This window comes from Ixodes scapularis, unplaced genomic scaffold (genome assembly GCF_016920785.2).
Source record: "Ixodes scapularis isolate PalLabHiFi unplaced genomic scaffold, ASM1692078v2 PGA_scaffold3__209_contigs__length_174095766, whole genome shotgun sequence".
Classification (NCBI taxonomy): domain Eukaryota; kingdom Metazoa; phylum Arthropoda; class Arachnida; order Ixodida; family Ixodidae; genus Ixodes; species Ixodes scapularis.
This window is the reverse complement of record NW_024609868.1, coordinates 7,386,562-7,414,285: the sequence shown is the minus strand read 5'-3', so window position 1 is coordinate 7,414,285 and position 27,724 is coordinate 7,386,562. Positions and strand designations below refer to the sequence as shown.

At 47.6% G+C, this 27,724-nt stretch overlaps 1 protein-coding gene across 5 annotated transcripts in view; it reads right to left on the bottom strand.

Annotated features, from left to right (window-relative positions):
* The window catches only part of LOC8042599, a 213,463-nt gene that overhangs the window by 108,795 nt on the left and 76,944 nt on the right, over positions 1-27,724 (bottom strand). For all 5 annotated transcript variants that reach the window (XM_029982550.4, XM_040220001.3, XM_040220003.3 and 2 more), the window contains exon 2: positions 10,658-11,706. In XM_029982550.4, the coding sequence (XP_029838410.2) occupies positions 10,658-11,689 (1,032 nt within the window). In that variant the 5' untranslated portion in view covers positions 11,690-11,706. The remainder of the gene's footprint in view (positions 1-10,657; positions 11,707-27,724) is intronic.

The following is a 27,724-nucleotide window of genomic DNA, read 5'->3' as shown; positions in this document are numbered from 1 at the left end:
CCAGTCGACCTTCTTGGCTTATCTGCCGTCCTCTAGAAATACCTTTAATAAGTTGTGCCGGTGTACCCTAAAGATGCATTCATATCAACCGGTGACTTTAATTATCCCGGAATTGTGTGCCTCTGATCGTAGGCCGTTTAATTTGTGGCATTGTTTTCTCGCTCAGGCGCGTTGTTTTGTTGACATGTGCAACGCGTAATTACTCTCGCAGATGATTAACGAATTAGCTTGCGGATCGGCAACACCTGATCGATTTCTTACAACAAACTCGGAGTGCTGTTGAACTCCTAGAGCCACTTAGTTACCATTTGTATATTCACGCTCAATTAAACACACCGATTCCAAAGTTTTACCCAGTAATTAAGACAGTGTTCAGCTATCCACGCGCCGACCAACAGGCCATCCTTCCTTGCCTATAAAGTTTATGCGGAACATTTTTAAAGGTTTTTAAAGTAGAATAGAAAATAGAAAGAACACGCACGCACACGCACAAAATAGACTTATGCTCTTACCTTTTTGGTAAAATTATAAAAAAGTTCCTCTCATGGGAATGTCACATAAATCACATTATCAGCAAGGCTAACCGGACACTCGACTTTCCGCGACGTAACGTTTTTCTTGCTTCGAAAAAGACTAAACTCTTGGCATACACTTCACTTGTTCGATCCCAGCTAGAGTACGCCTCATCCGCTTGGAGTACCCATCAGCTTTTCTTAGAAAAATATGTTAGAGGCTGTTCAAGACCGTGCCGTACGATTTATTCGCCGGAACTCTAGCTCTACAAGTAGTGACAGAGCGCTAAAGACACAGCTTGGCCTCCTCCTTCTAAAAACAGGCAGAACAGTATCCGCCCTAATCGTACTACAGAAGTATTACTACCATGATTATAATGCAATTAAACGCCAAGGTGCAAGCGAGCTGGACAAGAATGACGAAAATAATCCCTGGAGAAGGGGAACAAGAGCGACAAAGGACAAACCCAAATCTCCAAACACAGCCAGCTGACTGGTCCGCTACCGAAAAACTCCGCCTGGTCCGGGTATCGAACCCGGGACCTCTCCACTTCCAGCAGAGCTCAGTTGGTAGAGCCCTCCACTGGAAATGGAGAGGTCCCGGGTTCGATACCCGGACCAGGCAGATTTTTTTCGGTCGCGCACCAGCCACCTAGCTATGTTTGGAGATTTGTGTTCGTCCTTTGTACCTTTTGTTCTCCTTCTCCAAGGATTATTTTCGTCATTACCCCCAACTCCCTTTCCAGAATAGCTTGTACTACACACCCGCACCACACATCTTACGTCGCTAAGATAAATCTTGCAAATTGCTGTTCCTAGGACTAATACATTTTAAATTTCCTTCCTTGCAGCTTGCTATCAACAAATGAAACAAACTACCCGATCTGATAGTAATGATATCTGATGTTTCACAATTTCGGGAAGCGCTTGCTCTTTTTACGGCTTATAGCAAACTTTTTTAATTGTTACTTTCTGTTTCGTCTTTTTTTTTTTTTTCATTTGGCCAATGTTCCCTATCAATACAAAAACTGTATGCCACCCTTGTGTAAAGCCGCACCTGGTAATTTAAGGGATTCTTTATTAAAATATTATGACAGTTGTTAAATTAATACCTAATTTCTTCTTCATTATGTTTATTAAATATTTTATTGCCATCGCTTTTATTAATTTTCAAGAGTGCGAATTTTGCAATTTAGACATCATAGGTTGGAAAAATAGCTCTCGTGTATTCAACGCAGACATGTCTTGCAAGCTTTTTTTTTTTTGTTTTTTTGTTTTTTTTTTGCAAATTAATAGAATCAGGAAAATTAAAACCGGCCAGATAAAAACTCGGCAGCCATTTTAATATAGTCGCAGAGTGAACTATGCGACTCCGCGTTAGGCCATCATCTATCACGAATTCCGCACATGTTTGAGAGCAGATGTTGTTTTCTAAATTATGAGCGGCTAGTTAGAAAAGTTAAAACAACCTTCTAATTCGCGTCCCTATCCTCGCACCTTCATGCATATCCTCAAATGTTAGCGAAAAAAAAAAACGTGTGGAGGGATTTGATTTTAAGCTTCCACAAAATAAAGTTGAACGCGAAACCTGTTTCATTCAAGTGAACACGCTCATGGACAGAGCCGTCTGGATTTCTTCATTTTAATATCTCTCTTTTTTTTTTCTTTTTTTTTTTTTGCAGTTTTGTGTTGAGCGTTAATTAACTCAAGCGCAGAAAGGATGTCCGATGTAGGAACCTTTGCACCCCAAAGAAGAAAGAAAAAAATAAGAAGAACGAAGGAAGAATGCAAAAACGCCTTTATCGCAGGACGCAATCCCGTAGCACGTGCTTGCAAACGTATACAAGCGCGCGGGATTTCTGCCCCGGCATAATATTTACGGAACGAGAGGCTGTCGCCGCCGGGCGCCAGAGGGAGCGATCCGCGTAAACTAGGGCTCCTAATTATACACTGCCAAGCGTAACGGTACGTACTCCGACCCAACTTACAATGGAGTGCAGCGGAAGCCACGAGCCGCTTCACGATCCAATCCAGCGCTTTGAACGAATCCGGAATCGGACGTTCCGCGCACCACCGCGCCCGTGCCGTGGGTCACGTGACACTAGCGTGGCACCGGATTGGCTGGGACGGCTAACAGCGTTCACTGCGGTCCGTGAAGGGATCAAAGAGACTGCGCAGACGGCTGCCGTGCACGAGAAGCCGCTTTTGTAAAGCTCGTCGCGTCTCTCCGTCGGTCCGACATACGGCCTGTTCTAGGAGTCGCGATTAGTTCCTCTTGAAGTAAGCGATAGAGGCGTCCGAACATCCGTAATTTTAGATCGAGGGTTCCTTTCTACCCACTACTTCCTGGCGTCTCTGCATGCTCACGTGTATAAGAGACATTCAAAACGACCCGTTTTAATTCAGGAAATAGCATGCGCTGAATTAAAACGGGCGTGTAAAGAACACTGATGTCGCGTACAAGGGCAAAGGAAAAAAAAATAAACAAGGCTGAAATTATGCACGTGGTGGAGCCTGCGTTGCGCCAGAGAAGCCGTAGGAAGACCCAGGTATGCCGTCATTTTTGGGGTTGGTACAGACGCTTTTAGCGCGCGCAAATTTAGAACCCCCATTACTCATCTTCTCCTGTCTCAGCGAGATGTCCAGTCAGCGAAGTAGGTAATTAATGAGGAGCGCGCACAAAGTCATGCATTGATGCGAATAGTACCTTGGTGTCTAAAAAGCCAATACTTACTCTGCGACAGAAGCGGTAAAGTGATTATAAGTTTATAACTAACCTCAAGCCACAACTATCACTCTAAAAAAAAAGGGAGTAGTACTTCCTCCCTTAAAGGAGGAACTCGCGTGTCCCTTATATTGCTCTATAAAGGGAGGGAATTTCCTCCTACAAAACGGGGAGGAAATTTCCTCCCCTAAGAAGGGAGGAAAATTGCCACCTTTTTTTCTCTCAATGGAGGAAACTTCCTCCCCTCGTGTAAGTGATATAGCTTTCAACAGATGGCGCTCAAAACGGCAGAAAAAAAAGTCGGAGAGGCGTTTTTTTTTTCTTTTTTTAGGCTTTGCCGACTTTCGAACGCTACATGGTAAAGATGCACATACATGGTAGAGATGAACATACATGGTAGAGATGAACATACAAAATACACGGACACACATAGTTCAACCACGCACACAACAGCAACAACGCAGCAACACCGGGCCCCCTCGTCTCTCTACGTATGCCAAGTTCGCACTAGCTCTATATATGGCAGTCTTATTTTTGAATCCGACTTTTTCGGTGACTGCTATCATTTGGCACATAAACGCGGAAAGGTGGAGTAAATATTACTCTTACTTAATACATTTTATGAATTGTCTTGTGGAATAGCCCCCATCTCTTAATTCAACACCTTGAGCAAAGCAAATGTAGATCATTAAGCTAATTAACTAAAATTTAATAATTTTCTTCTCAATAAGTTTGATGAATTATCTTGACAATGCAGTGCTGAAATGCAGTACACTGTGCTAAACATCGCAATCAAGCTATTGGTTGATTGCGGTGTTCAGTGCCAGTGTAATTATTTTCAGTTTTGGTGGGGTAATTAATCATTTTAAATGTTGCGCAAGTTCAACGGATTTTCAAACAAACAAGATTACTAATTTTAACAAGACTTCTTGAAACAGCAGAGAAGATATCTTGGTTCATGCTTTGTCACCGGTGTTACAGAAATTTAGAATTGTTTTAATTTACTAACCTGGATCGTTTTTCCTATAAAATGTAAGTGCCGGGCGTGATAAAGGCCCACGAACCATGACTTTGGTATCCACAGCAGACAACTAAAATAGGACTGTCTTTGCTGATATAATGCAACCGCTTGAAAACATCACACTGCCCGAGTCAGAAAGTTAAAAAGCCCGTGTTGAGAGTTTTAATAGATCGTTTAGTCACTCCCGCAACTCCATACGCAATCCGTTATGGCTTCCGCTATATATACCGTAGCGGAGCCGCGTTTTCGTGTTCTAGTAGAGCGTTTGCAGCCCGGTGCAGAATATAGCGTTCCAAAAGCTAACGCAACGCTCTTTCCTTCCTGTTGTCTCTTCCTTACGTAACTTATTTGCACTGTTTAAGTCAAGATGTCTATCCAACTCGCCCAGCAACTCATTTCGGTATAACGCAACGGAACTCTTTCGGACACTAAAGCTAAAATAGAGGTTTGTAAAGCAATTGTTAGTAATCTTCTATTCATGTCTCTATCTAAATAGTATTTAAATTTATTATCGAGTGCTTATGTTCATGTTTGCTTCCTTTATAAGTACGTCCGGTACGTTTGCGACGAGTTTGAGATCCAGGTTGTTGACGCCGGGTTAGCTGCGCTCGTTTTGCGACACAAAAGGGATCGCGTGATAATAGACTAAGTCAGCCGAATAAAAATAAAAAAAACGTAAAAAACGGAGTTTTTCTTTTCTTTTTTTTTGTGCGAGTTTTGACATGTAGCAGGAGATGGGGGCGCAGCGCAAACTAAAAAGAAGCAGCGGTGAACTGTGGGCTCTGTCGAATCATGCGTTTCTTCAAGACCGCGGATCTGCCCTCCGCCCCCACTTTGCCCCGCAACGAGAATGGAATGTCTGTACTACCCTTTCTTCCAAGTGGACTCTTCCCGAATGCATAGTTGACCTTGCTTTCCGGATCCGTTGCCTCGTCCCTTCCCCGAATCGTCATTGCAGTGTCGTTTCTTGTGCGGGGATATGGTCTTTGAAAAACGCGTGTTCCCGCAAGCCGGTCGTTTTTCCGATGTGGACGGACTACAGCGTGTGTCGGACGGAGTCGCTTGCCGCAACGCAGTGCTCGTATGCTGCTCTGTTTTATACAGAACTGAAATAAACGCCTCACGGATTACCCTTCGCTGTATGGTACGTACGCTTTATTTCAAGAGTATACGTTTCTCGCGGAGGTGACGGCAACCAAGCTACCAAGCGCTCAAGTTGCCGTCACCGCCATTAAACATGTCTGCGGTGGCAGCGGCGGTTCGACCGCCGCTGCCGCCACGAATATAGAGGAGGAATTTTCGTCCCTTTTTCAAGCGCCACTAGGTAGCGCTGCATGTGGATCGGTGAAAGGGAGGAACAAGGGCAATTTCCTCCCTTCCGTTGGCGACAGGGAGGAACATCGTTGTTTTCCTCCCTTTCTCCTCCCTTTTTTTTTAGAGTGTACAGGACATGCGGCTATGGCTGCCTCCACGCAGAACTGCACAAACCTGCCTATATATATACATATATATATTAACAAAGGGGTGTCTGTACAACGATTAAGCTCAAATTAGTCTCTAAATAGAAAAGCGTGGCGCATCATGTGTTTTTTTGTTTTTTTTGCCGAACAACAAGGACGTTTTTTCTCTTTTATTTTTTTCTTTTATCAGTCGTAATGGGCCGCGCTTGCAACGGTTATATACAGTCTATTTCTTTTTCGCGGTGGCCGCCATGTTGAATTCTGTCGAAGCTGAGTCGGGCCAAAATATCAAATCTTTTTATTGGCCGATTGGAAGGCACTAGAATTCGAGGTGCTCGTGCCACTAGTTCTACTTTTCCCTTAGCTATTTTTTTTTTGTATTGTAGTTATCCTTAAACTATTTACTCCAGTTTCGTCGCCCGACCCAACTACGTCATATTCCAACGTGGCAACCGTCACACGAAAACGGACTGTATAGGGAGATCGTTATTGCGGATGGAGTCTGCGACGTTTGTCATGAGCTGTTTAGAGGGACAAGCATTTTCCCAGACCCTTTAGTTTTTTATTATTCGCCCAGGGGGCGATAAACCACGAGAAAAACATTTCAGAATTTGCGGCACAAACAATTAAACGAGACAAGGCATTCCAACCCTTAATAAATTTTACAAAAAAAAAAGGTTTTTGCCCAATTCTGTTTTGGTACTAAATTCCCGTATTTTATGTATGTAATCTTTTCTTTTGGATACGTAATTTGGAGATAATGAAGAGGATGAGCTATTAATGCCCGCTGTATTATGATACATTCTATATAAAAACTTCAAGTTCAAATATTTTCGTCGTTGTGCCAATGGGTGTCATCCTAACTTTTTAATCACGTTGGTGACACTCTCAAAGCGGTCGTACCGCGTCAGGACGAAACAAGCTGCACGATTCTGAATTCGGGTGCAACAACTTGGTTTCGCCCTGAAGGGTCCCAGACGGTGCAGGCATACTCCAAAACTGGTCGTACATAGCTAAGGTATGCGAGTTCCTTAATAGTTTTAGTGGACTTTTTTTTTTTTAATTTCGGTTAAAAAAATCTAAGCCGGCCCTTATTACAACATCGTCAATGTGAGCGTTCCAAGTGCAGTCAGTTGATAGCGTGACACCTATATATTTACAGCTTCGTTCTTGGGTGCAACTTCCTCATTCAACTTATAACAAGTTTCAATTTTCAGTGGTTTTGCGGATAAAACTAAAACTAAACATTAAGCTCCATCTTCCACTTTTTGCGCCATTCAGGGGTGCAACTAAAACTCTTAAAACTGCGGTGCGTTAGGGAACGTCGGTCAGATTGGTACGAACCTTCAACCCTCTAAAACAATGCCGCAGATACCGCAGAGCCGCAAATCTGGATTGGATTGTGATGGCCAAACCCAACTGGATTCCCACAGTTGCTAGACGAAAACGAAAACTGTTTCAAAAACCAATTCGTTCGCAGGTTTGTTCGCCTTGGCGCCGTTTGGCGCAATTACTCCATTTGGGTGCCGCAAGGCGTAAACAAGCAGGAATTTATCAAAACCACGCAAATTGTGCAATTGGACTACCCCTGACCATTGCTCTATTCAATTCAGGTCAGCCTGCAATCGTGTGCGACTCTCCTCGTCTGTTATACATGTGTAAACGACACAATCATCTGCAAGCAATCGTACTTTCGAATTCAAACCATCATTAATATCATTAACAAATATAAAAAAATAACAACGGTCTCAAAACAGTGCCTTGCGGAACGCAAGATGTTACCTCAATAAAAATAGAAGTTTCACCATTCAAAAGAACATATTGAGGACGTGATGATAGATGTGCTTGTATCCACTTAAGTATGACAGTGTGTAGGTTGAGGAGCTCTAATTTGTGTGATAACTGTGTGTGACACTGTGTCAAATGTTTTCTTATAACCTAAGAACGCACAGTCAATCTATGCGCCTCCGTCAACATTCGTAATTAAATCGTTATATAGCTCGGTCAGTTGTGCAATGCAAGAATATCCCTTTCGAAACCCTTGTTGTGACTCAATGAAAAAATGTTTAAAGTTAAGATTATTTATGATGTTAGAAAATAAAACATGCTCCAGTAGTTTACAACAAATAGACGTTAGTGAAATAGGCCTGTAATTTGTAAATTCTCTTTTAGGCTCTTTCTTGTGCACAAGCACCACGGGTGCCACTTTCCGGTCGTCTGCCCTAAAGAAGAATCATTCAACAATTTATTATATATTATAAAAAATGTAGGGGCCAATTGAGTCTGCACAAAGTTTTAATATCCTTGGTGATATCCAATCTGGGCCTAATGCTATAGTTTATGCAATATTTTTTTAGAACTCACAACACACCTCCTACACCAGGCTCAATTGGTGGAATTACGGCGCTGAATGAGTTCGAGCATCTATCCTAGGTTACATTATCAGAAAAAAACAAAAACAAAAACAAAAAAACACCGCTGAGTAAAAGGATAAGGATAGGGAGCGAAACGAAGCAAGCCGTAACACACCGACACGACGCTCCCGGTCGAGGCAGCCCCACAAGGCAGAGTAATCGCTTTTTACTTTCTACTTAAAAGTATTCGTTTTTTCTTTACTTTTTTATACAAAAGCATTTGGAAATAATCAGTTTCTAAATGATTTCTGTTTGAAGACCCATTCAGGCCCACTCCTTTGAACTTATTCGAGGTCTCAACGGCCCAGACAACAGTCACGAGTGCGATCTGTGTTCGCCAGCCGAGAGATGTCAGGAGACAGAGCAGTGGCCGTTATACATACAGGTATCGGGGTCATGCATACCTAAACTACGGCACACGTTTGCGTGCATCGCCCACCCGCCTGTCCCAACCGGTGGGGCCGGTTCATTATCGGAACGGCCAGACGCCTCAGTTGCCTGGCGATTACGGGGCCACATTCATGCTCACTTTGATTCCGTTCGGCGAAAACAAGGCGCGCGGTTGCGGCCGCTCCTGTTTAACTATACGCCGTCGGAGTGCCGGGTAGCCGATCAGCAAAACAATGAGGAGGCCATATCATTATCCGATAACGAAGTTAAACGAACACCAGGATCGCCGACGGCACGAATACCACCCGTAATCGTTTTACTAAGCTGCGCAGCTGTTACGACGGGAGCGCCGAGTCGTTAGACGCATATTTGCACTTCGCCCAGAGGGCTGGTCTGTTTACATCTCCATATTTATATCTCATTCTATAACTATAGAGCGAGCGATCCCGAACTCTGTAATGCGAGCTAAACTGAGCAGTGAATGCACGGACGAAGAGAACGAACCCAAACTATGTTTCCGCTGCTAATCCACCGGTCGTATTCCCATGCACTGCACTTTAGTAGCGGACCGAGCGCGTCAGGCAACGCAGGACACTACAAATCTGGTTACCGATAGACGTCGTTCACATAAAGAGCGTTTAAAGCGACAATTTAACCAACTCAACAGACAGTGGGAAGTTTTATTCCACTGGTTGTTTTGGAGCGCCACTATCAGTAGGCCAGATCCGAGATAGAACACAGGATTCGAGCGGAGTCGCTCCGCCTCCAGATCCCCAGTTGAACATGACCACTCCTCCGGGATCGGCGGATGCTTTCCCGTGATTCCACCTTCCCGAGAATCCCATTCCCGCGGGTCAGGATCTTGAAGCACGCGTTTTCGCAATCGCGGCGCGAACAACACGTCTTAAACGCAAGAACGAAGTTAATCATGATGTGGAAGACGCGTGTTGATAAACGATGCGCACCAGCTTAGCCCACTTGCTCCTTATTGGAAAACTCGTGAATGCTGTTCAAGTATACGCCTCGATTTTTGGCCTCTTCTGCGGAGGTCCGAAAGGGCAGTCGAATTCCTGCTGGACATACAAGTAATCCTCGTCCTCGCTATTACTCTAGCCGCTGCTGCTGGAAAAGTTGCTCGAACAACTTGACGACGAACTGTCATCGACACTTCACGAGTGGCCATTACGAATTCTTCCGAGGCGAGATGCCCGGCAAGAAAGGAAGTCACGTGTGCGCACCAAGGGCTGGCCACGCTGGCTTCCGGTCGAATCTGCCGAAACAGAGACTTTTCTCGGATCCCGATCAAGGTCCGGAGTGGGAGCTCATCCAAAACGACGAGTAGAACACGTCTGTCTCTATCCCAATCAGTGAAATAGGCGCGCCCCAGAAAAGTCGATCCCGGCGCGCTCCAAAACGACCAGTGGAGTTCGCCATTGGAATAGGGGGCCCCAACACTTTTGGTGTCCCAAACAGCTTTAAAACTCCCTACTGTTTGTTAAAAACAAAAACAAAAAAACAAGCGCGCGATGGTCCACGCCGGCCGGGGGGGGGGGGGGGGGGGGGGGAGGGGGAAAGGGGGGGGGGGGGGGACTTCGCATACGTTGAATACAGAAATACGAGAAGTCAACCATTTGTGCTTGCGACGTCAGCCTGACCACGCCTGCGGTATGACGTCGGAGGAGAGCGTTTGTCTACATAGTAGATATACGTTAAAAAAGTTAAAAATAGTTGGGATATTCACCCCTATGCTACACGAGTGAAACCAGGTCATAAGGCAACCAAACGTTCGCGTTGTGCTCGCAGTCATAGTATTGCTTGATCATAGTATTTCTTTACAAGCGAATACAACCAAGACGACAACTTACAGTGCAGCCTGCCGCACGGCACGTATTGAGACCACTGCGGTGCCGGCGCTCCGGGTTTCCATATATAATCGCGATCATAAGTGAGTGCGAGACCAAAACGAAAGTAAAGCACCACAAAGTTTTCCCATCGCTTGCAAAGCAGCGGCAGCGTGCGTTAAAAAAATGCGACGGGGCCGTCCACCCAACCACCGAGCACCATGCAACACGAGGCGCGCGTGCCCAACGCGTGTACACCCAAGCACACTTGGAAGACAACAGAGGGCCACTCACTTTCTCCTTTTTGGTCTTGAGCTGATCGCACTTCCGCATCTTGCAGATCTGGTGACTGCGCACACTCCTGCACGGCCCGCACTCTCCGCAGTTATCCTTCTTGAGGCAACCAGGGCACTCGCCGCAGCGTTTGCGTTTCTTCTTGGTGCCCTTCTCCATGCCGTCCGGGGTGCCGGGCTGCTGCTGCTGTTGCTGCTGCTGCTGGGGCGGCCCGCCCTGGTGGTGGTGGTGAGGCGGCTGCTGCTGCGGCTGCTGGTGGTGCATCACCAGGCCGTTCCTGGCCATGGGCGGCTGGTCTCCCCAGGGCTCCTGGAGCGGCACCATGGGCAGCAGCGTGTGCCTAGTCGTGGTGGACGACACGGAGGGCACCTGGAAGGACGGCTCTTCGGCGTTGCCCTTGTCGGGCGCAAAGAACACCGCGTGGTGCGGGGGGAAGTCGGCGAAGGGATGATGCTGCATCGGACTGCCGAACTGGGACGCCGGGTGCTGCGCCGCCATCTTGTCTACGGGGGTGGGCATCCGGTCGCTAGACTGAGAGCTGTCCTGGGACTGGAGCCCCGGCGAGCCGCTCTTGTCGGCGCCGCCGTTGCTGAAGGGCCGGTCCTTGGGCGGCGAGCTGGGGGGCCTCTCGTAGCCCTCCTGCTCCCAGGGCCGGTAGCCCACGTTGCCCGCGGGCGTGCCCGACCGCGGGGACCCGTCGCTGCTACTCGTCTTGTCGAGCAGGCGCGCGCTGAGGCCCTCCTCCTTGCCGCCGTTGGCCGGCTCGTCTGGCTCCCGCGCCGGGAACCCGAGGCCCGGGAACGGGAAGGAAGGCGGCAGGGTCACCTTGTTGAACTGGCCCACCGGGTCGAAGGAGCCGAAGTGGGGTCCCTGCGGCGCAAACTCCTGGGGCAGGATCGGGTAGGGCGGCGGCGGCCCCCCGGCCACCATCCAGCCGTCCTGGGCCAGGAGGGTCGGGGGGCCCGGCCCCGCGGGTCCCTGGGCGCCGGGCTCGAAGGGGCTGCCTCCGTGCAGGGGCTGCCTCTCGCTCATGGCCAGGCCACGCACATCTGCGCACACGGAAGACGCCGTTTAGCAAAGAGACCGCGACAGCTCATATCCTGGTACAGTCAAGTCTCCCAAATGAACCAAGATATGAACGCAGTCTCAAAAATTGCCATCGTAATCAGCTCAATATACACCGGATACATGTAAAGGCTACCTGCCTCCATCTTGGAAGTGTTAATAGAGCACAAGTAACTACGTCGCTTCAATTGTTTTCTTTTTGTGCCCGCAAAAGCTACTTGCCCGATGAAAGGTGTCCGTCAAGCGTATCCTTATGTTGACCCTAGTAATGGGTTCAAGTTATTATATTTTCTATCACACATCTCTCATGTGATCTGCTTTCCAAGACCTTCAGCTGTTGGTGGTTACGCACCTCCCGAACTTCAAATATACATTACTTATAAACAATCCGTTATCTGCAAAGAGCTCACGCTTCGACAAATACACCCAAAACACACCATTCGCGCATTACCGCCGCCACAACATCTATATTGGCACTGGCTGGAAATCGTGCTCGAAATACCTGAGAAGATAAGAAACTTTACGCTTCGCAGCCCGCATTTTATCGTGCGCTTTAATCTCACGCTTAAGTTCGCGAAACGATGAATTTACATTACTTAACCATAAACAGTACTGGTGTTTTGAGACCGACGCGAAGAGACGGCCACCGGTTTCAGGTTACTTTCCTCCCCTTCTAGAGTTGACAATTTATCAATAACATTCCACACCGTTCCCGCCTAAAGACTGAGGAACGACTAAAGAAGCCACGTACTGCGACCACTGGAATGGCCGTGACGCCTCCTCTCAACTACGCAGCAGAAGCAAGGCTCCGGTCAACATCTGCTCGCTCGTCGCAGAACGAAACCCGACTGGTGAGTCCCGATGGAGAAAGCAGAGCGAAATCACCCCATGACCGGCAACTTTGCGCAGCTACATGTTGCTAACGATCTACGAAACGGACCGCCAATGTAAAACAGCATCTGGCCAGAACGCGCGCAAGCTGGAAACTGGTTTCCCATTGTTCACGCACGCGAAATCTGGCGTGTAACCAGCACGTGCAGCTGACATGGCGGACAATGAGAAAAGAAATTAAAATCCGGTTTCTTGCCGAGGCTAGCGAAACGCTTCGGAACAGCTATTATTCAATGTTCAACGTCGCAAATGAGAGGATGTCAGTCCGTTCGCGTTCGCCAGTCTCGTGGCTTTCTACTGACAACCCGTACTTATTGTGAAACCGACGCTCCACAAGCCGCGCGCTTAGCAGCAAAACCGGCAGAGGGACGACGGGAGCATAGCGCCCATAACATGACGAAATCCACCGGTGCATTTGGAGCGGTTTGATAAGCACTTCGCGCTCGCGCTTTTAGGACGTAATAGATAGTTTTCGTCGACCCATTTCGAAATTCCGCGACGCTATCGGCGACGACGACGGCGACGCTGCGTAAGCGCGCAGCTATAGCGTTGTCTTCACAGAGATGTGTTAGGCCATAGCGGAGATTGGTTATCTTTTTTGTTTTTCTCCACACTGCCTCTATCTCGTTATGTGACGTCATCGGGAGTAGAGCCGCGCTATTTTCCGAGCCAATCACGAGTCGAAAAGAGCACGAGCGCGCATAATGCAAGCCGGTCGCGAATCTGCGATCTGTTGACGAACGTGGTGGTGCCGGAGCTGAACAGTCGACACGACGGACAAAAGTTGTTATTCTTAGTAGTGGCTCGATTCCCTATACCGTTAATCTGGATGAGCATCGTATACTGGCGTGTTTGCGTGTACTCAGCACTGCGTTAAGCTACGGTTAATACATCGATCAAGAGACAGTCATGCAGGCACCGTCTGAGGCACGCTTCTTCCTCGTATACGAAGGCCCGGTCATATCGATCATACAAAGCTGTCTGCAGAGATGTCCGAAGCATACATGTAATACATGTAAAGCGAATGTGCTTGAAACCAGCTTAAGGCGTATACCCAGCTAATATTGGCATCGCGTCTGCAGCTAAAACCGTGTTGCTGTTTTTTTTGTTTTGTTTTCTTACGAAATACGAGCAGCGGGGCTACGGCTTTATGCGTGTCAAAGACTCCAGGGTGGCGGTAGTATAATGCCCCGGCCAAATCGCTCGTCCACAGGAGAGACACCGTACGTCCCTTGAGGCGGACTATCTTCCTGCTGTCTAGATATTCGTGTAACAGATTTGAGCTTGACTGAACAGTGATACGCCGTGGTCACGTGTCGGGATAGTACGGTAGTTGCAACCCGGAAGAAAATACCTCTTCGCGCGTCTTGTGATGCAGTAGCCGCCGCTTCGCGGCAGCTGGAACAGGGCTTCCCCTTTGTTGAGATAGTTTTCACTGGTGCATTTTGAACGTTCGAAACCTCGTATATTGGAAACGTATTAATGTTCGTGCTCTACTTGTGTGTGACTCGTGCATTCTGTTTGCAAAGCTTTCCGACGGATGCGTATTTTCACGAGTTTCTATCTCGAGAAAGGTGAGGTGGTTAGTGTAGATTCCTCGAACATTTACTTCGTCCATGTCATTCGGGGATCATGCCTGTGTTGTGGGTTTGATGTATAGCGACATGCTAACTCGAGCTTTGGATGCGCGGGATGATACAAAGAAGATAATGAAAAACTTTCCAAAATTATTTTATAAGGACTCAAATACACAGCGAAAATAGTTCACGTTAACAGTGACCAGAAAATACCACGCAACCTCAATGGGGCAATGTTGCCTCAGTCAGGCAATGTTGCCTCAATGCCCGAGAGGTGTCTGGGAGGTCATTGGAGTTTATTGAGGCAGGCAGACAAAGAGGGCGCGAAACAAGGACAAGACTGGGCGAAGCTGTGTGCCCATCAGGGGCCCTAAGTTGGACACCCGACGTGAAAGTCGGCGAGATCGCCTGCCGCCGACATTGGCCGGGGCCGCGCTGCGATTGCTTTGCGCTGAGATCAGGCGGAGTGCTGGCCCATTGCTTCGGTCGGCGATCTCGCCTACTGTCTCGTCGACTCTTCAACTTAGAGACCCAGTCATGGCTGTCGCTAGTTCGCTTTCAAGGAAATATCAGTGATTTATTTGTGTTTTTTAAAGCTTTTTAGTCTCATCGTTGCTTCATACCAAGAGGCCAGCCGAATCATGGGTGTAGTTAAGATGGCCAAAGTAAATCGGGTCTTGTTTCCAAGTAGACATCATCAACGTCTTAATGATGCAATATATCCGGGCATGCGCAGGGTGGAGGGGGGGCTCGGCGACACCGGCGTCGGCGCAGACTTACCGCGAACCCCGGAACGCATCAGCGAGCAGCCCCGCGCCAGAGTGAAGCTGTTGGCGCACAGGGGAGGGCTCGAAAAGTCGGGCCGGTACAGGGACCGCTGCTGACGGGAGTCCGCCGAGCACAGCGAGTGAGGGGTCGTCCGCAGAGGGGGGAGAAGGGTGCAGGGTGCCCAGGTTAGTCGGGTGCGGAAGACAGGGTGTGAGCATGGCAAGTGGAGTGACCAGAAGGCGGCAACCGCGGGCGCGTTTAATGTCACTAGTTACGAACAGCTCTTCTCTCCATCTCGACTGAACAATGACAGCGTAGTACACGAAAACCGGGCGTTTAAGACTATTCCTGATAGTGACAACCCGAAGCAGGCAATGAGCTTTTTAAAAGTTATATAAGTTATATTTTGCCTATTAACGTTTTATTTTTTTTGTCGTAGTATATTTGTGTACCCTTTGGTGATATTAAAAATTATTTTAATGCCTCGCACGATTTGGTGGGAAAAGAAATTAGATTGTCGTCTAAAGCCGCAATCCCATTGTTGATACATGGTACAAAAGACAGGGTTATGCGGGGAGAAAGTCGTCTGCATCTTGAGCAGGAGTTGCCGTGACGTCAGAATGACACCGAGCTCTGATTGGCTTGAATTGAAGGATAGTGGGTAGAAGTCAAAGCGAGCTGCCTCGAGGCCTACCCAAGCAGCACAGAGTTGGCCAGTCATCGGCCAATGGCTGGCAACGGTCCTTGGCCAACTGGCCAGAGAGTGGCCAGAGACTGGCCGGTGACTGGCCGTTGTCTGGCCATTGGCCAATGGCCACTGGCTATCAGCCATCGGCCAAGCATTGGCCAATGAATAGCCACTCTCTGGCCACTGGCCAAAATACCATCGCCAGACATTGGCCATTGCTTGGCCAAAATCCGTGCTGCTTGGGTACCCACTATCCATCCAGTCAGAGCCAATCAAAGCCCGTCGTTCTGACGTCACCACAACCCCTGCAAAAGAAGCAGACGAACTTGTGTTCCGCATTCGTTGCAGACGTGACGAGAGAAATTAACTGAGGAGAGGCCTCAAGAATGTCCCAAGCGTATGCGCTTCATTCATACATACGCTTCAGACATGTCAGCAGACGGTCTTTTGTGCTATGAATTAGCAGCGTGATGGCGGCTCGAGAGAAAGAGGATACGGTGCTCTGCTTTGCTCGAGCATCTATGCACAAAGAGTCGTGTGCCGATATCACTCAGCCCACACGTGCATTTTTGTTTTTAACAGCGTCTCAATTTGCAGCGGCAAGCGCTGCAAGTCCCAGAGGGCCGATGAAAAGAAAGCTGACACGAAACATTTCGCCAGCACGGTTGCAAGCATGCACAGGCACAACAGACAAACTTGCGTAGAGGTAGCAGCACGAGAAAGCAATGCAGGCCAGAAGCAGGCAGACGTGAACCAAGGAGAGACAAAGAAAGCAAGAAGAAGGCCCACCACCACCACCACCACCATCCACGCTTCACAACCGAGACAACAAATGACGATGAAATGTTGTCCGCACTGGATTTGTTTTCGACACATTCCTTCTTGTAATACGCAAATCGTCGACTATACACCAATATCAACAAATGTTGCGTTCACCCGAGGTCGAAGAAAAGACACTGCGCCTTATACGCAAGTTTACCCCCTAACTTTATCCCTGTTCCTTCGAGTGCCCTTCGTACGGTTGCCCTGTGCTGAAGAGAGTTCAGGATATCCACAGAGATCAAAGATATGGTTAAGGACCTAACAGGGACACCACACAGGATCAAACTTGATATGGTTAGGGACCTAACAAGGACCCCGCACCCAATCAAACTTTCTTTTTAAAAAAATAAAAAAAAACAGCGCTAAAATAGGCGGAGGACACAGGGAAGAGATGCAGACGCACAAGGCGTATACACTTCCTAGAGTGTATCATCTATTTCAGCGCTGTCCTATCTTTTTAAAGTTATGCACCAGCTTTCCACTGAACGTTTTTTTGTACGGTGTCCTCGGTACAAATGTGTTAAAATAAAGTTAAATTTGAAAGTTAAGACCTACATAACATTGTTTCTTTCGGTGTAAATACATATTCAAAATCGGTAAAGTGTTTTCTCTAGAGGATTATATGCGTGCGAAAATCATCCGCCGGAGGAACCTCTCTAACTAAACTTTGTTCAATATATATATATATATAGTCCCGTATGGACCATCGACATCCGGGTGGCCGAGTGCCGGGCTCCTGCTCCTAAACGGACGCACTTCCGCCGCTGAAGAACAGACGAGCCGGAAGCCCGCCAAGGAAGTGCGGCTGAACCTACGAGTCTCCGGTCTGGCGAACTCGGCAGCGGTCCCGGCATCAAATCGTCGAGTCAGCCGTGCTTACGCCGTCCATTGCTTCCGAGCGCAGCTGGCGATCTCTCCCTTTCTGCGTTCTGACAAGTTATTTTCTGCCTTGATCCCTATCCATATATACAGACATGTCACGTTTATCCAAACAACTTGCTTTCCTGTCTGCGTGGTCTGGACCGCAATATTGAGAGATCCTACACTGGCTTCTCCTGCGCTTGCACAGAGCACTTTTGTGTAAGTAACGAGCCACGACGTCACTTCCGGCTAGGAATTTCCTTTTCTTTTTTTTTTCTTCTTTTTTTCTTCTGGCGTACGTGTTACGCGAGGCTCATTTTGCGCCACAGACTCGTGGTACGCGGACGCGAGCAATGCCTCCAAATAACTTGTAACACCGCTCTGAGCCGAATGACGAGGAATGTATTACGATTAATAGTAGTTCTAAAATATGGGACTGTTTGTTTTTATTAATATATTTTTAAAAAGTATCTCTAGCTCGCTTAGCGGTACTTGCCAACATCTCCTGGGAGGTATTGTACGTGCAAATATAACTGATGATGACGCAAGAAGAGTGCTGTTTCCTCTTCCTGTCGTTTCCCTTTTGTTTTTCCCCCGCTTCGTCTCTGGTGACAGAACGTGCGTCGGCTTTGTAACGTGTTACAAGCGCATTTGACCGGAAACGCTCAATTCCATGTTCGTTACCCCAGTTTTTTATAAATAAAATAGCCAAAATGTTGCGTTGCGCAGAAGGTTGGCACACAGGCCGCAATAATCCGTTGAAACTATGACCAATTCGCAATGCACGTTTACTGCGCAAAAAAAAAAAAAAAAAAGGAGCGATTGAGAGCTTGCGTTTAAAACCGGGCATTCACGAAAAAAAATTATACACGCAATCACGTAATAATGAAGGCAGTACGAAGCGATTGACGTTGCTATACAGTATACGTCGACTAACAAGATTGTGTGTACGCAGAGCCTCGCGCTTCTCGAGCGAGCCGTGTGCCATTTCCTGATTAAATGAATCGAGGAATGCTTATTTATTTTCTCAACGTGTATTTACTCTACGAGTACTTACTTAGCACACTCGTTTACGTAAGCATCCGAGACGAACGTACAAAATGCGCGCGCATACGGCCCTCGCCTCCCGAAGGAACACAAGGCGCGCACCCGAAACATGTTTGACAGTTTCCGTCCCATCATCCACGATGATGGGGCGCAAATCGTCTGGAATGCATCAGGCGTACGCCGGAAGAAGAGGTCCAAGCTTCCTGCCTCTCCGTATGTGTTTTTTTTTTTTTTTCTCTATGTAGTTTAACATTTTATTCATGCCTCTCAAGCATATACTATCTTCGGGAATGAGGAAGAACACGTGATGGTAGCTGTCTGCTTGGTTTTCAAACGCAGACTCGAAGTATCAGAGAACTCCCGTGTGTAGCAAAATGCAGGTTATGCATCGATTTCAAATGCTTCAAAGAGTCCTGGGGGTAGGGTTGAAAGGAGGGGCGCCTCAAGGCGTGTTCAAGGATACCGAAAGTAGTTGCAGTATTTGTTTTCTCTCAATTAGCCGCAGTCTCTGCGTCATACAAAAACAAACTGCGCATTCTTTAAAAAAAAGTGTAGCTTTACGCAAGCTTTTACGAGGCGCTTGATAACCATGCGATATAACTTATTACACGGCTGAAGTGCGTATAAAAAACTACCGAAAGAAAATACTAAGGTTTTGCAATAAAACCCCAATTGTTTTTTTAAATGTTTTTGGTGACAGTAAAACGTACATTAGCTATTTTAACGAGTTGTACCACTCGCTCGTGAAATTTGGTGCCTTTGGTTCGATATGTCAGTGACGTCGAACTGAAGTTTTGGGGTGTACTACCTCATGGGACAAGGGGTGTAGTCGTACAACCCTATTTCTGAGAGTGTGTGTTTCTTCCCTGAAACACGCCCCAGGCTGTCTTTAGACAGGTTCGAAGCAAACACACGTATAAAACAGACATTCTTCGAACGTACGCTTCACGAACTGTCCGCATGGACAGTGAGTGCGATCCACTTATAACGATAATGCGAAAATCTGAAAATTCAATCGTTATAACCGATTATCTTCGTATCTGGACAAGAAACTGATCATTTCTAGTCTAGAAGCTTTTCGCTATAAGCGGTACATCGCTATACGTGGTATCGTTATAAGTGGATCGCACATCATGTCCGCAGCGATCCCTGTGTCCTTCGTGCGATGTACGAGCAATGAGGCTGCGGCTCAGCTACGTGTACTACAGGTTGCTGGAATATAGTAACTAAATACGGTTAGTCGTTCCTAATTCTAAAAATAACTAAGTATACTCGCTACTGCGATTCGAAAGAAACGCGCTCGAAAAACCCGCTCGAAAATGACGAGTTCTTTCCTCGTTACTCTGAATGTCTCGTTTTCTTTTTTCTTTCTTTTTTTTTTTTTTTGAATGAAGCAGTAATTGCGTTCAGTTTTTTTCGCCGTTAATAACTCCTCGGTTTTGAACGCCTTCGTGCAGATAACTGCGTCTATACTGACATACTTTAGCGCATCTTTTTTTATGGTTTATCTAGCGTTTTCTCTCCGTACAAATTACAGGCGCGAGATGCAGTGAGAAGGAGGCTGGGTACTTGTACCCGTTCCCCTCCATCAGTAACTATAAATACCGTTGAGGAAAGTAACTATAGGCGTGACAGGTCAAGAACGAAGTGGAAGCTCCTCCCACCACCTCTTTCCACTTCAGCGGAGCGAACGATGAAGAGGAGGTCGCCTCCTCTCCAGGGTTCGCTCTACTAAAGTGGAAAGAGGTCGGAGGAGCTTCCACTTCGTTCTTGACCTGTCGCCGACTATAGGTACAAGTAACCCGTTACTAGTAACGCGTTAAGTACGAGCATAGCCTCCTATATGCTGACAGAGCTTGGCAGATCGCCACGAGAAGCGGCCGCCGAAATGGAAAAGGTGGAGTAGCAGACAACGGATAATAGGAGAGCCACGTGACTGGCGCCCCGCTGCGGCGAGACGCCGAAACACACTTCTCCCGAGCGAACAAGCGTGTTTCGCGTCCTCGCCGCTGCAAAAGCTGTGCAAAAGTCAAGTTCCCCGAAAAATGGCTCTTTGATGCTCTGTGTTACCAGATCCTCGGGCTCCAAATCTGCGACCGGTCACTCTATGGCTTCGTCGTCGAACTGCCATGCTTTGTGAGTATAGAGGAGTCTATGGTACGAGTCTCTTGCGACTAGTATAAGAATAAAAAAAAAAAAAAAAAGCAAAAGTAGAGCGAAGATGCTTAGGACAAATGAATGCAATGAATCAGCATGTCAGGCGCCCGGGCAAACCAGATGATTCCTGCGCCAATCGGAGAGGTTGGTCACTATGCATATGCCGAGTAACTTCGGCGGTTATAAACAATATTGGCTGCATCTAAGTAAGCGTAAAAGAGCGGCCTGCGGTCCCCTGTACTTTCTTGCTCGTCCGAGTAAGCAGCAAAGAAACACCTAAGTCAACGGTGACGCGAAACAAACAAGAACCGACTTCATCTAAAAGAACAAACGAACTCCGCGCAGACAAGTGGGCCTTTAATCGTCTCCCACCTCGAGTCCCGAACCCTTCAAACGAGCGGACTGAAAGAAGAAAAAAAGCTCTCGGCGGCGCTCTTCCGAGAGGTATCATCATCCACGCGGATGGCGAAAGGGGACAGAATGCCCCGCGGCCGATCGAGAGAAGCGACAGCTCCCCGACAGCGCCAAAGCGGGGCGGAAGCAAGCACCGGAACAAGCTTCCGGGAAGATCCCCGCCGCCACACCCTCCTCACGGGAAGGAGGGCCGGCCCCGCGCTCTCGTTCACGCCGAGTGTTTTTTGGAGCGCACCCCGCGACACCCGAATTCTTCGTCGCCACCCACCCGCGCGCGAAGAGGTGTGCTACGCCAAGGCCGAAAGTGCTCGAGTTTTTACGTCACGTATAAGAGGCCGACGCGGGGTGTAGATTGGACACGAGCTCGCAAAAAGACCAAAGTAGTATAAGTAGACTAGACAACTGCTCTATATTATAGCGCCTGTACTGTACATTTTTACTGCTTTGGTCTTTGCGTTTTGAACGCCATATCTCATTTTGTTCCGCCATGAGCTAACTTGCAATAAAATAGTGAGCTGGGCTATACTTCGTTTTCATCTTACGTACGAGCGCGGACGATGGTATGAGTCGAAGGGTCAATCAAACAGCGCAATAAACGCAACGTCATGGTGTGCTCTCTGCGCTTGATAAGACTAGCCGGCGGAGGTGCACGCACAGAGAGACGGCGAATACCGACTGGTCCTAGAAACTTCAGAAAGCACGCCATGACGCTATGCCTCTTTCGCAGTTTGATTGGCCCTTCGGCTCATAACATCGGCCGCGCTCTGACCGAAGCTGAAACGAAGTTAGTTGGTTCATTGCGTACATTTGAGCGCCAAAAAAACAAAGACATGGTAAAAAAAAAAAAAAAACGGCAATGCAAAGCGCAATTGAAACGGAAATTTATTTGAAGCACACTGAATTAAATACTATTTAAAGAACAAACACATCGTTTTAAAGATTGCTCACATCGTTACCTTAATACCGCTCTTCCTTTATAGAACGGCATCACAGTCGGATGGCGCAGACTCAGCAATTGGACCCGACCCCGATGCCCAGCATCCTTCGACGCTCTGATTGGACACGAGGAGCAACCGAACGCTGACGCGGCACTCGTATCCAATCGGCGTCTTCACTCGGTCTCACTGCGATGACGTCAAAACTCTAGGGCACAAACTTTGCCTTTTCTGGGTGATGCTAGCTTGCCTCTTTACCGGACACAGAACATTCAGCACTACGGCCTTCTGCGCGGATGTGTGTGACGTCACAGAATTTGATACGACGCGTTCCTCACCCTGTTCCTCGGGCTCCTCTTCGGCCCCTCCAGGCGCGCGTTCGGTGTTTCTTTTCTCTTTATTTTTTGTCTCGTCGCCCCTGTCGACACTTCCTTCCGAGCGAGAACTGCTCTGACCTGCCCGCCCGGTCCGCTAATTGTTCCGGCGAGAGTGCTTTGCTGCATAATCAAGCGCCGTTTCTCGACCCCCTTTAGGGTAGCGGGGAACTCCCGTGGCATGGAGTGGCTTCCTCGCTCGGGTTGTTGTTGTTCTTTTTGCTCAATCGATGTCTCCGTTTCATTGTTTTTGTTTTCGGCGGTCAGATATGTATATTTCAACGTTTTTGTCGGCGTCTGGAACGCTACTATTTTCTGTAAACAACGCGGACACGATCAAGAACTTAACAAGAAGCTTCCCTGTCAGTATACAGGGTAACACTACAACAAACCAAAGTGCGTCACTCGGTGCTTTCTTTTCGTCAACAAAGGACGCGAGCAAGAGTTCGTCTCATCCCAACAAACAGCCTCAAGTTTTATTAAGTGCTTTGTCGCGAAACTCTCACAGTGTGCTTCTACCATGTTCCGTGAACGACGTCATCAAGTCTCTTTCAATTCCCAGGTCAAGAAACCACACACTCAAGTGCTGGGCTGTATCCTCTGCTGGCCTCACGGGAGAAAGCGCGCACACACACGCACACTCGAAGGCGCCACTGAAAACATATCGTTGGTAAAGTAGGCTACCGTATCGCAACCGATAAATTTAACGGTGGGAATTGCGTGCAGCGTAAGCTCGCAGGCAGCACGCTCCCGACAACGAAGTGAGAGAGGAGCGACTCCGGTGAACACACGCCACAAGGAGCGAGGCGAACAATCGTGAGCGAGCACACGATCGCGGCAATGCAACCCAACGCACATATTTATGTACTAGCTGGTGCTACCACGTCAAGGCATGATGCGGTCGAAGCGTTTGCCCAAAAAGATGTACTCGAACTTTTGACACTTTTGCAGTAAGTAAATTACAGCAAATAATAATTTTAAAAAAATCGGGAGGCACTTATTTTCCAAAGCTTTGTGGTATGACTGAGTAAGTGTACGTGAAAACGACTTTCAGATATCGTTTTATTATTATTATTATTATCATTTCAGCGTATGTACTATATACGTTCGGAGAGATTACAGCACATACCCATATCAATGTGGCTCATCGTGCCTACCCACAGATATTATATGCAAAACAAACACGGTGCGCAGGCGCAGAAGAATCGCCCAACACTGCGGGGTCAACGTCCGTACACAAGCTCGCCTCGAGAGCACAAACCGGATGATAGGAACAGCAATAACATCGGAAAGAGGAAAGAGAAAGAGCGCAACGCCAACGGAATGCAAATGAGGGCAGTCGGTCGATATCTTTGTCTTCCCCTTGAAACGGCGCCAAGAAATGTCCCGTTGTAACAGGTCGGATCTGTGGTGAGACTTTGTGTTGTCGGCGGAGCGCTCGCGTTAATTAATGCGAGCTCGCGACTGTTGGGGAAATACCTGGCGCTCCTGATGCCCGAGATTTGTTCCGATTTAATCGAGGGCATTTCGAGTGGGACTGTCTTGGTCAGTCACTCATGCCGTCGACAGCTTTATTTTTATTGAACTTGAGGAAATATGAGGGTGACTCGATTCGTTTAATGGAGAAGAGGAATATATAGCCAGAGAGATCTGAATAACATTTGGGAGAATGGGCTACCATTTCTTAGCGAGAAGCTTCCGGAGTCATATACCCAACCCGTGAGCTCTTTGTCGTAGTCTGCTAGAGCCATGCGCTCAGGCTAACCTCGCTGCTTTTCAACCACCCTTTCTGTGCTGTCTTACTTGTAAACCAGGTACGCAAACACGATATAAAATCAGCATTAGAAGTAGCAAGGCCGCCATGCAATTATGAGAGAACCGGAAAATGAAACACGACCACCATGGCTGGTCTATAAACGCTGCGCAAATGACCAAACGGGAGGGTGAAAACAACAAGACGGGACGGCGCACAGCATCAACAACAGGTTCCCTGGCTCGCTAAGAAAGATTTCGCGACTACAATGATCGCACCAGTTATCTGGAGAAAGGCGATAGGTTGGACAGTCTATGGCGTTCGTCACCCCTTCCGCGTGCCCATGTTACACAGGAAAACCGAACGCGCTACCAGCGTCATTTGGTCCATCTCAGATGGCGTTGACGTCTCAAGACGATATATATTTGACTTAAGACAGCAAAAAAAAAAAAAAAAACATCACGAGGCGTTGGCGTCGGCTGTTGGTTTTCTTGTTTGTTGAATGAACGGACACACGTTACCCCGCCCGTATCAAGTTTTGGTTCCAGGCCAAACGCGCTCGTAAGTGCCATGATCAGGTAAAAAGATTGGATGGCGAATTGCTGGGCAATTGTGTCGCAAACGTGAAACGTTCTACCGTCACGTGATGTCAGATCACGTGAGGTAAATTTCCCGCTAAATTTAGCGGGGAAACTGAATTGGAGTGTAGGTCACGGGACGTTAATTTTCCCGCTAAATTTAGCGGAAAAATTGACGTTACGTGACCCAATATCACGTAACCTATACACAAATTCTACTTCTTCGCTAAGTTTAGCAGAGAAACTGAATTGGGTGTGTAGGTCTGGGATGTCCCAGAATGCAACACTGTGCGCGTTGCATTATGGGACGCCACAGGCCAAGGATTCGCGACATGCGGCTTCACAGAATCCGGAGCAACCAGCCAAAGAGCGTTTCACGTTAATAACGATAAACAGTAAAGGCCCGTACACACACTTGCAATTGTCGGAAGTTGTCCCAAGAGGCTTAAAAATCGGTCTTGTTTTAGTCGGTCGTACTTGGCTGCGAGTGCGTGAACGTGCGCATGCCTTCACATCACTCTGCAGGTCGAGTTTCTTTCTGTCCTCAAACAACCAAAAACTCAACTAAAAAAAGAAAAAAAAAATTACAGCGAATTGTTTACGACGGTATACGGGGAGTACAAATTTCAGGTCGGCATACAAACATTAATAAAGTTTATCGGAGTCGCTTGGCGCGTAAAGTTTAGTTACGTGGCGCGTGGCTCCGATAACGGAGCAGCCGGTCGTGGGCGGTCGTCGACGGGACGAGCGGCCACTACGTCGTGACCCCGACTGACCCAGACTGCGCCGTCCACCGACGGCCGGACACCCGCGAGGCCAGTTCGCCGGAGCGGGCTATCGCGGCTTTCCGCCGCACGTCGAGCGCCCTCATTATTCTTCAATATCGAGCGAGGAAGGAAGACGCGCGCACAAAAACACTCAACGTAGATACTTTTCTTTCGCCAAGCAGCGAGTCATCAATTACGGCATAAAATACTAAGTTCAAGCTGACGACAGAGTCTTCAAAATTGGCGTCCTGAGCTCGCGATAAGCTATATTTGCGACTCCAGCGAAATCAACGGCACAGAAAGAAAGCTGTGGCGGTCAAAATCGAGCGAATCAGATATTCACAGCGCCTGGCGGTCAAAATGCGAGGCTGTAAAAGTCAACGCTACGATCTCTGGAGCGAATCAAGAAACGCCAAAAGCGCCTCCTCACGGCGCTCATAGTCTTTACACGTTTGCTATCAACAACAATAAACTATATAACGGATAATGAACTCGATGTAATACCCGACCCTTTCTTCTAAGCGACAGTGGGAAACAAACAAACAATGCACAGTCGCGAGGCTAGCGCTTTGAGGTAGCACAGAAACTAGTTAATCTGCTTGTGTAGCAGAATGTGCTCGCTTCGCGTATAAAACTAGGGGGTAAATGTTTCTATTTTTAGAACACCATGTGCACGAGCAAAACGCAAAAAAGTGCCGATGTCCAACAAGCGTGTTTGGTGAAAAATATTGCTGCACTCACACTCACTAAATGATATCGATAGAGCACTTTAAAGCTTTGTGTGCAGATATGCCTTAAGCGAATTTCTGACCCGTCACGATAGATGGCGCTGTGTTCGCGTTCTTGTTTGAACAAATAAAGTGCAGACGCTTTTGACCCGAAGCCAGCACGATTCACTCGCACGATGGCGTGCACTTCCACATTTTAGCTTGTCGCAAAGATGAAGCTTCATGCGTCGTAATGACCGTGGGCACGAAGAAGACCATCTTAGCCCCGATCGATTATTCCGCAAAGACACAGAGTGGCTACACGTATTGCAATCTCAGAACGAAAAAAAAAATTAAAGCTGTCGTGTGTGTGCGTGTGCGTATGTGCGTCTGTGTGTGTGCACGGCGGAAAGTGAGTCAGGCCAAACGGCGTCTGGTGTCTTCGCTATAGATGAGAAATTTAACCAGTGTAGTAAGGCCACCAGTCAGGCGTCCTTAACGTACATCACGCAGTATGTTACACGATCGAACGCTGGTAGGATGCTCACCCAAATCGAAACGGGCAGGGCTGGTGGAGGAATTTCAAAGCCCAGAGAACGAGAACACTCAAGAACGTCCGTTTTTTAACGTGCCGGTAAAGGAAACACTGCGAACACAAAAATATACCTAATGTTATACTCGTATTTAGGTGTATTCAGCTGAAAACTAGCGAATGCTTCTCTCCAATTAATGTGTGTGGCGCGAGCAAAATTACTTCGCAAACTGATATAATGCGTATCAGTTTGCGAAGTTTAGCTTATTTTGCTACCAGCTGCAATCAAAGATAAATAATACTGTTCTGATCTTTTTTTTTTAATATATTTATACAACCATGTCGCTAATACTTTTTTTTTTTTCGAGTCACGTATGCCGTTTTATTACATCTCACTTAAACTTCAAGTGTCCTCTGTAGCTCGAAGCTTCGGGAATTCGCACGAGTAAGCGAATCCTCACACAGTAATATAGGTTCATTTTGCGCCATCATGAAGCCGCGTGGGCGACCGTCGCAGCAGAAGTTGTATACGCCTGTGGTTTATGCTGATCTGGACTTCCTCAACTATTCTCATGTTGTGTACGGCGCCTATTCCCCAAAGAAACACACAGAAACGACACTATACAAAACAAAAGTGATGGGAAGATCGACATGACACGACGCAAACGAAAGCCATAAGATATCAGGTGTCAGCCATCTTCCGTTCAAACTGCTTCAGCACAAGAAGGTAATTTCTGAAAGGAAATTCTTCCTACGTTGTGTAAACGGGACGCCGTTTCTCCCGCCCCCCCCCCCCCCCACACACACACACACAGACACGCACGCACACACACATAAAAAGAAGCGCAGCCCAACTTTACTCAGAGAGAGATTCTTCTCCAACAAAAGTTAATGAAACACGAAAAAGAAAGAAATAGTTCCGGGCACGTTGCCATGGAAAACCTATTCGGAAGGAGCATGGCAGAAAGCCTGCGTAAGATGGATAGTGCGCACCATTGTTGACGGTAGCCAAAACCAGCAAGGACGTCCTTATTGGAAAGCGGCGGCAGTTTTCGACAGGCAACGCCGCTTCTGCGCCGCGCACACGTCAGGCGTCTTCCGACGGCGTACGGCAACCGCGACTGACAACTA